The sequence below is a fragment of the Onychomys torridus genome, chromosome 21 (assembly GCF_903995425.1).
Source record: "Onychomys torridus chromosome 21, mOncTor1.1, whole genome shotgun sequence".
NCBI classification, from domain to species: Eukaryota; Metazoa; Chordata; class Mammalia; order Rodentia; family Cricetidae; genus Onychomys; species Onychomys torridus.
Genome location: NC_050463.1, coordinates 38,737,868 through 38,750,463, shown reverse-complemented (window position 1 = coordinate 38,750,463; position 12,596 = coordinate 38,737,868). Strand labels below are relative to the sequence as shown.

The window sequence follows — 12,596 nt, the reverse complement described above, 5'->3', positions numbered from 1 at the left end:
GTAACCACTTTGAAGCTGCAGGCATGTCAGTTGATGGGTAGAAACACTTACTGAGGACACGAGGCTAGAATTAGCTAAGAACTGAAGACATGGAGCCTTTGTGGATTCAGACGAGGTTCTGTTACCCTGGAAAGTTACATGAGTAAGTAAAGCTGATTACGGCTACATGAGTTTATTTTGCCACTTGTTTTGTTAAGTGCTTTTTTATTTTAACAATGTATTAAGCCGTGAGGTCTCAATAGCACCTGTAGAATAAATGCGTTCCATTGAAGTGTGACAATTCAAACAGTGGAGAGGAGCTAACATTGCATGTGACCTAATGAACAGGAAGCCGAGCCTTCTCATTCTCCAACACTTAGGGCTGTCTTGTTCTCACATAAAAAGCAGCTTTCTGAGATATCCGGACATGTGTGATACCTACAAATACTAGACACTCACAAAAACATTTGGAAGTGCCTATATCTGGAGCTATATGGCCACCATGGTTTAGAATATGTCCAACGGTCCTCATACGTAGATAGCCGTGGCGCTTCTGAGACATCATCTGTCTGTGTCATCCTGCAAGGGGTAGATCTGCACTGGTGTTTGTTCGTTTGTTTGTTTTAGATATTTATTTAATTTTATGTGCATTGGTGTTTTGCCTGCACGTATGTCTGTTGCAAGTGTGGCAGATACCCTGGAAATAGAGTTACAGACAGCTATGAGCTGCCATGTGGGTGCTGGGACTTGAATCCGTGACCTCTGGAAATGCAGCCAGTGCTCTTAACCTCTGAGCCATCTCTCCAGCCCCATTCTGCACTGTTGTTGTTCAGTTGCTTCAGTTCCATCAAACTGCACATGCTGAAGGCACATGACCTGCACTGAACTTCTCCACAGCCCAGAGCTGCACTCTTAAACTCCCACACCCACATACTAGAAGTGCTTTGTGTGGTTAGTGTGAATTGGGATGTTTCCTAAGGTAAGGGCACATTGACTTTTAGTGCCTGGTTCTCAGGATGGTGGTGGATCAGTGGGAGAGAGTTTGCCTGGTATCGTCCAGGACTGAGTTCAACCTCAGCACAAGCAGAAATCATAGGTAGCTTAGGAGGAAAATATGTCATTAATATATTGGTGACATGTTGAAATAGTTTAGATGGATTGTAGTGGATATGTTTAATATACATCTACAGTAATTTTACTCAATCCTTCAGACTCTTTAACACCGTTAGTAGAAGTTTCTAGAAGTACATATGTGCCTTGCTGTACGCTTCTGGAGAAGACACTGACCTAGAACTCAACAGCTGGTGTGGAACACTGACATCTGCTGGGGACAGTAGAATGATCCCTGATGGATGACGCACTCTGATAGGATCTGCAAGTCAAATCCTAGGTAGCGCACTGCAGTGAGGATCTCTTCTTAACTGGGAGACATTAGACTGAAGCCTGTCCACAGTGGTGATTCATAGTTCTCCAACCCCCAACACAGTTTCCTAAAAGCAAGCATTATATATGTTACTCAGAAAAGATTTCATTGTATTACAAATAATCACTCCAGCAGGAACTGGGAAAATGCTTGTATCTGTTGGTTTATGTCATGATATTTATGTCATCATATCATTATCATATTAGTGGTCTTCATATTTCCTAAGCAGCAGTTGTCTAGAGATAGAAGTGTTGACTCAAGAGGAAGCTGTTCCTAGCTGACTGGAGAAGGTTGGGCAAAGAGGACCTACTACTCTCCAGGGCTCTGAAATACTTCCAGCATTGAGGATGTGAAATTACCAGAAAACAGTGTTTTATTTTGTAGTTAAATTATAAACGAGTCTGTTTCCAGAATGCATTTAAGTTCTCCAGGTTGGAAGTTTGTAAAAACGATTCACCTCCTGCTTTATAGTAAGATTGGCAGACACTCACTTCCAAACTTCACACTTGGGGAGAGACTGAGCTGTCACGTTAGAAGTGTTCCTGTCACCTGGGGAAGCCAGCTGCTGTAAAATACTTCTTGTTCTGGTGTATGCTGTGCTCAGAAGAGGTCAGAGAGGGGCTAGCTTATCCTGTGCTAAGTTAAACCCATATGCACGTGTAATCATTCCCAGGTAGAGGTCTGCTCATGGTGATTGGCAGGGCTGGATGTTTCCTGACACTTTCTCGGGAGTAACCTGGGAGCATGCTGGTAGACAGTCAACATTTCAAGGTTGCTGTTCACACAGGCTCAGGAAGAAGCTCTCAGGCTCCAGGGAATATGTGTGTTTCTAAGTGACAGCATCAAGTGCATGGTAGAATCTAAGGCTAGTCCACTGTCGCTGGTCCTGCTGGTATGCTCCATTACTGTCTCATTGAGAATCCCTTACCGTGAGTTGATGAAATGCCTTCACCAGCCAAAGGGCAGCTCTCTACTCAGCTAGGCTTGTCCCTGGTCCCCAGCATTCCTGAGCAAATACAGAGACAGGAAGTGGATGGCAACTTCCTGTTAGGAAGTGAAATACCAGAGGAAGCATGCTGCAACTGAATTTTGATAGAGGTGACTTGGCATAGTATCCCGTCAGCTTAGGAAAATAAGGGGAGTTACCTGGACACACAGTTCTAGGAAGGTGGGCATTGTCCCCCCAATTCCAGAGATCATTGCTTCCAGTGGCTCTCAATCTTCCTATCTCCATGCACTTCCTCATGTGGTGATCCCAACCATAAAATTCTTTTCATTGCTACTTCATAACTGTCATTTTGCCACTGTTATGAGTTGTTATATAATATGTGTGTTTTCTGATGGTCTTAGGTGACCTCTGTGAAAGGGTCCTTTGACCCCAAAGGTGCCCTGACCCCAAGGTTGAGAACTGTTTTAGTCAAAGCCAAGAGCCCGGTTCCTGAGACTGCAAATTCCTCTTCCTGAGATGCCATGTTCAAGGATGCCCTCTCTCCTTTCCACCGAGGCAGAGGTACTCAGAACCTCCATGCCTATTCCCACTGCCCAGCGTGAAGTTTCTAAGCCATCGTTGATGCAAAAACTTTTCACTATTCAACTCAAAACCGTTACAGAAAGAGTATTTTTGTACCATCTAGCCAAGAAACAATATGAAAACTAGTCTAAAAACAGAGTCTCTACAGTGTCCCAGACCCTTCTTCTACCTTGATCAACTGGCTTCAGCTTTAAAGTCACAATTAGATTTTCTTCTATTAGAAGATTAGATTTCCATTGCTCACACAAAGAGAGGTTTGAATATATTTGGGGAAACTGACCATTTTAACTCTGAAAAGTCGAGGCCAGCTTTCTTCCTTGCAAAGCCTGCAGAATGTATTCCCAGTACTGGACAGCTGTGTTGGTTTTCAGTCTCCAGTAGTAAATAATTACTTCCCTTTCAGATGAAAATACAGCACCATAGTTGCTTCCAAAGGAGTGTAGCCCGATGGTGACATCAGAGGCTACACTGTCTCTTCACTGGGCTAACCCCCACTTTTCCTTGAACTCGGCTCTCACTGTCCTCTCCAGGAAGTTTCCCCAGCTGCAGCATCCCGTGGCTCCCATGGCTCCCTGTTCAGAGTTAGAATGTCACATTTGTCACACACGGTGTGAGTGCACAGCCTTCCGCTCACCCCCACCCACGGAAGGAAGAGTTATTTCATCTGAGGGCGCAGCACAATCCCTAGTCTCTGGTGAACCATCAGTGAATGGGTGCCAGCTAGGTGGGTGGAAAGACAGGTCAGTAAGGAAGCTTTTATGGGATATGGAATATATTGAATACAGTCAACAACATACGTTAAAAATTAATTTGTGATACAGTACCATGGGCACCTTTATTAACACATTGATGAGGAAGAGGTAATAACAGGTGCTGGAGAGATGGCTCAGTGGTTAGCAGTTCTTGCAGAGGGCCCCAGTTCAGTTCATGCATCCACATCAGGCAACCCACAGCCGCTGTATCTCCAGGTCCAGGGGATCTGATGCCTCAAGCCTCTATGTACACTTCCACTCATGTGTATAGATACACAGGCAGACACATGCACACACATTTAATTAAAAATTAAATATAATTAAAGTTATAATAACGGAGTTACTATTGTGAGTTTGCAGTAATGAGTGTCAATCTGTTTTTACTCATCTGTAGTGAGTTTACTATGATTTGAACAAATGCACTTTTATAATACAGTGGCTTATTGTCTGTATTTATAATTGAAAGAAATATTACATTATAGTTAGGGGTAAATGACAAGTTTATACTCCAAACACTGGATCTGTGAGGGTCTGTAGACTGCTAGTTAAAAGGCCCATTTGGCAAAGTAGCTGGGAACATGATGTGCGGTCTCGAGCACTGATCAAGTCGTGAGCAAGGGACAGTGTCAAGGGCAGCCATTCTCAACCTGTGGGTCACAACACACTTTGGGGCACAAACCACCCTTTCACAGGGGTAGCCTCGGACCAGTGGAAAACACAGGCATTTACATTAAGATTCTTAAAAGTAGCAAAATTATATAGTAGCAATGACAATAACAATTTTATGGTTGGCATCATCACAACATGAGGGACTGTATTAAAGGGTCACGGCATTAGGAAGTCTGAGAACCACTGAACTAGAGGGTATTACGAATATCTGACTACATGATATAGCCACTGACCAATCAGAACCAGCTGCCCACAGCCCATTCAGATATTCAGTTGTCCTAATAAATGTGGTGAGATCACCCCACTTGAGGGATAATTTCTGGGAAGTGTTGGGAGAAAATTGGGAAACAGTTACATTTAGATGGCATGTCTGTTTGCAGGCTTTAGAAGAATGAATCTGTGGGGTTGGGGATGAAATGATTCAGGAGGAAGACTGAAAGGCCCTTAGTGCAGGTGGGGTGTGAGCAGATGGGGTGAAGGAATCTGAGACTGTTGCCCTTGGTCTGGATTTGGTAGTGAGGGAGGATGGGAAGTAGTCCCAGGTTGTGGGAGGTGGTTGGTACTTGTGTGTGAGACACCTGTGGAATATCCAAGCAAATGCATGCCCAGATGTATGCTAGGAAACTTAAAAAGAGGAGTCTGGGCTCAGTTTTGGTTTGGGCATGGTAGGCCTAGAATTGGAGCTGTGAGCATGCATGGTGGCCACCCACGGAAGTCTGTAATGGAAAGAAAGAAGCCATCTGAAGTTTGATGCTTGGCCGTTTCAAGTTAAAGGTTGGAGATAGAGGAGCCGCTGAACATAATGGGAATAGAGGGAGGGAGCGGCATTAGGTGAGCTCTGGACTAGAGTAAGCCAAGGGAAGAAAGTCAACTGTACATGTGGCCACTCCAGATTTGTGTGGGCGCCTGCAAGGTCTGCTGTGCTTTATCAGGCACCTGGTATATCTGAAGTAACAAGAAGGTCCACATTCCCTTATTCTGTCCTTGTTCTAAACCATCAGGAGATACATGTCTCCTTCATAGACAAGTGAATCTGTGGTTCTAAACTTGACATTTTCATTGAAAACTCACTTAGGTTGGAAATTCTAAACTGCCGTGACCATCTCTGGCCCAGGCTCTTGGAAACAGCTGTTATGTGCTGCTTCTGGGCAGAATCTGAATATCACTCTGGGTCCACAGGGGTCTGCAGTTGTTCACAAACAGAGCACGTGGGCTGCAACCTTTGGACGAAGGTGGGCAGCTGTGGCAGGGCAAGGTGGTGTTGCCTCTGCCGTAGGCCAGGGCTACCATGGGGCTTTCAAAAAGGGGGCAGAGTGCTCTCAGGGAAGGAGCTTTCCACCCTAGCTCTGCCCCCATCTTCTGCTTAGCCTGCCTCAGCCAGAGGTGCATGCTGCCCGTGGGAACAGACTTGTGCCTCCCAAAGGGCTGTGTGAAAACAGTTAATGTGTGGCCACCACTCCTGCAGAACTGTGTCAGCTTAACTGTCTCCCTCAACCTCCCCTCTGTTCTCCCATGTCCACTCCAGCCTCAGTGCACATGACCTTGTCAGACCCTCTCTTAGTGAGTTAGAGGAGTCTGCCCACAGAGTCTCCAGGTGGGTTTCTTCCCCTCACTTGCCCTTACTGCATCCCGGGTCTCCAAGGGCTCTGGAAGGGACCTTAGGACCAGTGGGTGGAGTCGGGCTCAGGAGCTACGTCCAATCACTGCAGTCCACAGGTGTCAGTTAGCATTGGGAGGGGACAATAAAGCGCTGTTTCTTGTCTTTCAGCTGACATTTTACTATGGTAAAACAGATGACTGGTGTCCAGTAAAGTACTATGAAGACATGAAGAAAGATTTTCCAGAAGGCGATATCCGACTCTGTGAGAAAGGAATCACCCATGCTTTTGTCCTCGGGTTCAGCCAGGAGGTGGCTGCCATAGTTGCTGACTGGATGAATCATAAACTGCCCAAAATATAAAAACTGACCGTGGGAAAATGCACCTACAGCTGATTCATGGGAGCTGTAGGTGTGTTCTGATTACTGGTGAATGTCTAATCTTAACGCTTGAAAAGGAACATGAGACCCTGCTGGCTTACAGTCTTACCCGCTCCCTGTGCTAAAAGTGAACACAGTTGATGACTCATTCCACATGTTCCCTGACTCAGGAAACACAGAGATCCCCACAAAGATTCCTCTTTTTACAAGAAGCCCAACAGCACGGTACAGTGCAGTTTGCCCAACAGGATCCTGACAAGCCCAAGACAATCTAAATATAGGTGATTCCAAGTGAATCGTTAGAGTCGATTGTCCTGGATGAAATTATGAAACTCTTACTAGAGAATGAAAACCCACCCATGAGTGTGAAGTGTGCAGTCAGGTGTGTAAAATGTGTAAGACTGAGAAGAGCACCCCTGCTCTTCCTGCTGCAGGGAGGAATGAGCAGGGACGCTGGCAGTAAGCTTGGTTTCCCTTCAGGGATGGAGGAAAGCACGTCAGACGTTGTACGGGTCTTGGCTGAGGTCACCAGCATGTCTTCTTCCTGCTGCAGTAAACCGAGAATCAGGGTTGCCTGACATTTGTCAACTAACCAGACAGAGTTGCTGAAGGATCCTGACTCTGACCTGCCACAGGATGGCCAGATGGCAGCAGGCTCCAATGAGCCCTAAAATGCCAGGCCCCTGCAGGCTCCTCTAGAGAAGAAGGGAGGGATGGACTGTCCACATCTGGTGTGTATGGCCGTGGAGTGGCTCATCGCTGTGGTTCCTCCAGTGAAGCTCCATGCACAGGAAGCTGTGAACTGATGCCTTTCATGATGCCGTTCGCTACCCTACAATTCTTCCCTTCTGAAAATCTAGAACATACTTTTTGGGAAGATGTTTTAAATTGTTGAGTAAAACATTAGCATAAATTTATTTCCCATTTGCCTAAATTTTATTATGGAAAGATACTATTTTGCAAATGAACAGAAGTAACCCATTAAATTTTGTATTACTGCACCTCTGAAAGTGTATTCGTGACTGAGAAGTGGAAGGCCAGCTAAGCTGCCTTTCCTTAATTGACTCTATTCTAATGTCCCAGAGTCCAGTAAACCCCACTGTCTGTAGCGACAGCTGATGCCCAATGGAAACATTCCATTTTCTTCTAGAGAAAAGCTCCCATAGCTGTGTCATTCCTCAGGGGCAGTGAGATGGTCCTTCCTCTCACAAACCTAAGATGCTGATGGAAGATTTGGTTGTGATGTGCCTCCAGCTCACTGGTGAGTGAAGAAAGTTCTCAGCCTCTGCATGGCTTCTGCATCAGAGCTCTAACTTCTCAGAGGGGAAAAGCCAAACTCCAGACAAGGAGGGCTCTTAGACCATGGAGAAGACTGTTAGCTACACAGTAAGGGTTGGTGCTACACACAAGTCCTCACTGGCATCTGCACACCGAGGCCTTCTGGAGAGCTGACTGGGAAGCCAGGATTCTTGCTCTGAGTACCTTGCTTATAGGACAGGTCCCATCAATGGTGGAAAATCAATGCATAGAAACAAGTGCTGGTAAGTCAGACCTACTGGAACAAAATAGCTTTCATTGATTGCTTCCAGAAATTACTCTGTGTTTTCCAAACTCTACTTAAAAGACCCTGGTGCTTCATTCCCTTTCCCCATCTAATCACCTAATGATATTTATAATAAATGTTTTACATGCATTTCCTACTGTGTCTGGTCTGATATCTGTGTGCTGTGGGCAAGGATACAATGTGAGCAGTTGGCCTGAGCTAGACTCACTATTAACGAGAAAACAGTACTTTGTCATTGCACTTTTGAAAGAGGGAAGAACCCAGTTTCAGGAGTCTTATGGTTTCTATTGCTTTGAAGAGAAACCATGCCCACAGCAACTCTTACAAAGAAAACATTTAATTGTGGTGGTTCACTTACAGTTCAGAGGTTCAATTCATTATCATCATGGTGAGACATGCCAGTGTGCAGGCAGACACAGTGCCAGAGAAGTAAGTAGTTGGGAGTCCTACATCTTTCAGGCAACAGGAAGTGATCTGAGACACTGGGAATTATCTTAAGTATAAATGAGACCTCAAAGCTGCCTCCACTGTGATGCACTTCCTGTGACAAGACCACACCTGTTCCAACAAGGCCATACTTCCTAATAGTGCCACTACTTTTGGAGGCCCTTTTCCTTTACACCACCATATAGTGACAATGATCATGATAAAGAGGATAGATGGCATTGGTTTAAGACTTAGAGATACATATCTTAGGGTCATTTCCTCCTTCATTCAGAAAATGTACAGGCTAGGATGTATTGTTGATATTTGTGAGACCAAGAGAAGCTACATTAAACAATTCTCTAGTGACTTTAATTGTAAATAAGAGGGTCATGGCAACCCTTCTACAGCCAATATCCAAGAGTTAGTTACAATGTGGGATCTGGCAACTTATTAGTAAACTGTTTTGTGCTGTTACATGAAAACCCATTGTCCTTTAATGCCTTTTTCATAGAAATTTTACCCTTATGATTTTGTGACATGATGCATTGGTCTCTTTGAAAGCACTCATCCACTGGGTTATGTGGATCTTCCAAATATAGATAAGAATATTTTATTTAACAATATGAAATACAGCCACATCCGCTAGTAACTACTGCCTGCCCTTTCCAAGCTCACAATGGCAGGCACAAATTTTCCAGATTTTAGTTTTTCAGTTAAAGATACATACCCTCTATTCTACAATCAATACAAATGTCACCATAGAAAAAGACAACTGGTATCTTGGTATTGTCACGAATACAGTCCTTTAAAGGGATTTGGGAACTCCAAGTCTCCATGAACTATAGTCTGGGAACCAATGAGACAGAATTGAGAACCAAACTCCAATGTCTTGGCTTTGGCTGATCATGTGAAAAACACAAAGCTGGAATTGTATATTTGGAGATTAATGTACACCTTGATTAATTTTGGACACATTGGAACCTGAGTTAATGGCCATGACTCTGAAGAGAAAAGAAAAATGAACCAGGCTCTCTCTTTTGAGAGCTGATTTTGAAAAAAAATGGTTTTGTTTAGTGGCATATCTGCACATCTCATTGAAGGAAAACACCACGGAGCTAGTCAAATGACTCAGGAAATGATTATGAACTCCCACATCAAAGCAGAGAGGTGGACAGATGTCCATCAACACCATTGCCAGTGAGATCAGCTGACAGCTCATGGATCAATGGGAAGCGTCATGTGAGACTGGCAATGTTGAGTTTGACCATTTGGTTAAAGTCAATTCTGTGTTTAGAATATGTTATGTTCATGTTTCAAGTTGTTTTATGAAGCTCCAGTTGTGAATATGACTCTTAGTGGTTTTAACAATGTTTATTTGTACTTAGAAAATAATTCCCTACTCAAGTTAAGTCAATATGCAGGTATTCCCTCTAAATATACTCATTTACTTATTTACATATGCTTATTTATTCACATTTTCTACAGCCATTTGATTTGCCTAAAAAAAAATGTGGGCTTATAAGACATGAGTTTTGTAGGTACACCATTCTCCGTGGGGCATACTCAGGGAGTGCCTTCTGCAGACAGATTACCCAGAGGTCTTTGCCACCTGAATCTGCTTGCCTATCCAGTGGAACTGTTGGAGGAATCAGGAGACTGTTTTCCTCTGAGACTGGGAATCCACTTTCTGGTAAATCTATTCCTGCTCTATTCCATCTTCCCAGGACACAATTAACTTGGCCCCTGTATTGGTTTGCTTCTCTGTGGCTATGATAAGCACTATGACTAAAAGCAACTTGGAGAGGAAAGGGTTGATTCTACCTTACAGGTTACAGTCCACCATCACGGGAAGCCAAGGGAACTCAAGGTAGGAACCTGGGGGTGGGAACTGAAGCAGATCATGGATGAACCTGCTTACTGGATTGCTTCCCATGCTTTGCCCAGCTTGCTTTCTTATATAACTCAGGTCCACCTCTCCAGGGGTAGCACTGCCCACAGTAGGCTGCCCCCTCTCACATCAATCATTAATGAAGAAAATGTCCTTCAGGCATTTCTTCCAAGATTAGTTTATGGAGGCAATTCCTCATGTGAGGTTCCCCCTTCCCAGGTGACAGTTTGTGTCAAGTTGACAGACACTAACCACACTACTCCCTTCATCTTTGTGTATCTAGAACAGTAACCCTGGGTCCTTTGACCAAGGTTGGAGGGATGGACCTTCCAAATGATTACATAATAGCAGCTTTGATTCCAAAAGACCTAGCTGGGTTTTAATTTTGGATGTTGTCTTAGTTACTGTTAAAGCGAGAAATCCACGGAGTCTATTTAATGAGCAAGGGAATTTATTAGGGGGGAACTCACTACAGCATGGGTATTTATCGTAGGGTCTGGGAGAGCAGAGCTATGTCTCATGCTGATCTTCCAAGATCTGCCTGGTCAGTCGCAGCATCCAAACCACCAGGGAGTGAAGAGAGCACAGCATCTGTGCATCCCAGGTCTTAAGGGTCTCTAGTGGCCACATGGCAGGGGCATGTACTTCAAGGTCACAGGCAGGTGTAGCAGTTACCTGCTGCCTCCCTAGGGGTGGTGCTTCAAGGTCATAGCTAGAACAGCTATCCATTACATTACTGTTCTATAGTTGTGAAGAGACACCATGACAAAGGTAACTCATAAAAGAAAGCATTTAACTGGGAGCTTGCTTACAGTTTTAGCGGGTTAGTTCATTGCCATCATGGTAGGAAACAGACAGGCATGGTGCAGGAGCAGTAGCTGAGAGCTTTACATCCGGATCTGCAGGCAGAGGGAGAGAGAGACAGGGCCTGGCAAAACCTACCCCGTAGTGTCTTGGGGTTTCTATTGCTTTGAAGAGACACCGTGACCATGGCAACTCTTATAAAGGAAAAAAAAATTAATTGTGGTGGCTTTCATTTTCAGAGGTTTAGTCCATTATCATCATAGTGTAACTTGTTGGCATGCAGGCAGACTTGATGCTGGAGGTGGAGTTGAGAGTTCTACATCTTGACCTATAGGCAACAGGAAGTGGTCTGAACTAATCTTAGCTTGAGCATAGGAGTCCTCTAAAGCCTGCCCCCACAGTGACACACTTCTTCAAACGAGTTCACACCTGCTACAAGGCTACACCTCCTAATAGTGCCATTCCCCATGAGCTTATGGTGGCCAATTATAGTCAAACTATCACACCTAATGACTGACACACTTCCCAAATGCTTAGTATCAGTACTAAGTATGAGTACACACAGAGCTAGCGCTGAAAGGTTTGGGAGTTTGGAAGAAAAGAGCCCCAAGTATGCAAGGACAGGGAATGAACCCCTGCCCCTGCCAGCGTCATCTTACCAGACCCAGGCCTTTCTAGGGTCTTGAGTGAGTCCCTTATCCTCTAGGGAGGCCTCAGCTTCCTCATCTGTAAAACCGGGAACACTAGATGGCGCGCCACCACACCCGCGGGGTAGTGGGGTGCAGCATAATAAACCTGCAGGCTGCTAGGGTGCCCAGGGTGCGAGGGTCACCTGAGCACCCCCAGAACTGCAAGCATCATCCGGAACCTCAAGTCAGCTGCAAGCAGGCAGACTGTCAGCGGCATCCTGGCCTCGCTGCATCCCTGCCCCGCCCAGCTCGAGCGCTGAGCTACCACCTCCCCTGCTCTGGTCCGCCCCCTGGTGGCAGCGACCTTGCACAACGCAGAGTCCGTGGCCTCCAATAGAGAGGGGCTTGTGCTGTTCAGCGCTCCCCAGGGCCCCCATAGTCACCTCATGCTATTTAATCCCAGTACATGCTTAGGTCTCTAAGGCGACAGGACCGCAGACCCTAGTCCTCAAACCTCACTCCTACTACGAGCTACGGAAGCCCTCTCTCCTCTCCCTGGAGCCGTTTTTCATGTACACAGCCCATCACTCAGTCAACAAGGGCCTTCCCCCCCCCCCCCCCCCGGGGGTCTGTCCTTTCAGGCTTGGGGGATGCACAGTGAACACAGCAGTCCGCAGCCCCGGATGCTCAGCCCTCCAGCCTCTTTTTCTGGTACTCTTCCTAAGGTTTCCTGTCTCTCCCACCACAGGCTCTGTCTGCTGGGACATGCGCTCTGGTGGAAGGCAGCACCTTGGAAGAGGCCTGTGGCCTAGTTTGCTTTTGATGACATTAAGGAGGAGGTCCTAGGTGTTTTCCTCTGCAGGTGACGGGCTGAATGGACCCCACTGGTCTCAATTTACTCCGTGAGAATCAGGGAGATGGTGTTACCTGTTATTGGCTGCCTCTTGCCTGTG

At 45.6% G+C, this 12,596-nt stretch overlaps 1 protein-coding gene across 1 annotated transcript in view; it reads left to right on the top strand.

Moving 5' to 3' along the window:
* Ldah (lipid droplet associated hydrolase) overlaps positions 1-8,030 on the top strand; it is a 67,070-nt gene extending 59,040 nt beyond the window's left edge. Inside the window, exon 7 of the mRNA XM_036171182.1 lies at positions 6,123-8,030. Within this exon, the coding sequence (XP_036027075.1) occupies positions 6,123-6,314 (192 nt within the window). The 3' untranslated portion in view covers positions 6,315-8,030. The remainder of the gene's footprint in view (positions 1-6,122) is intronic.
* Positions 8,031-12,596: the final 4,566 nt, after the last annotated feature.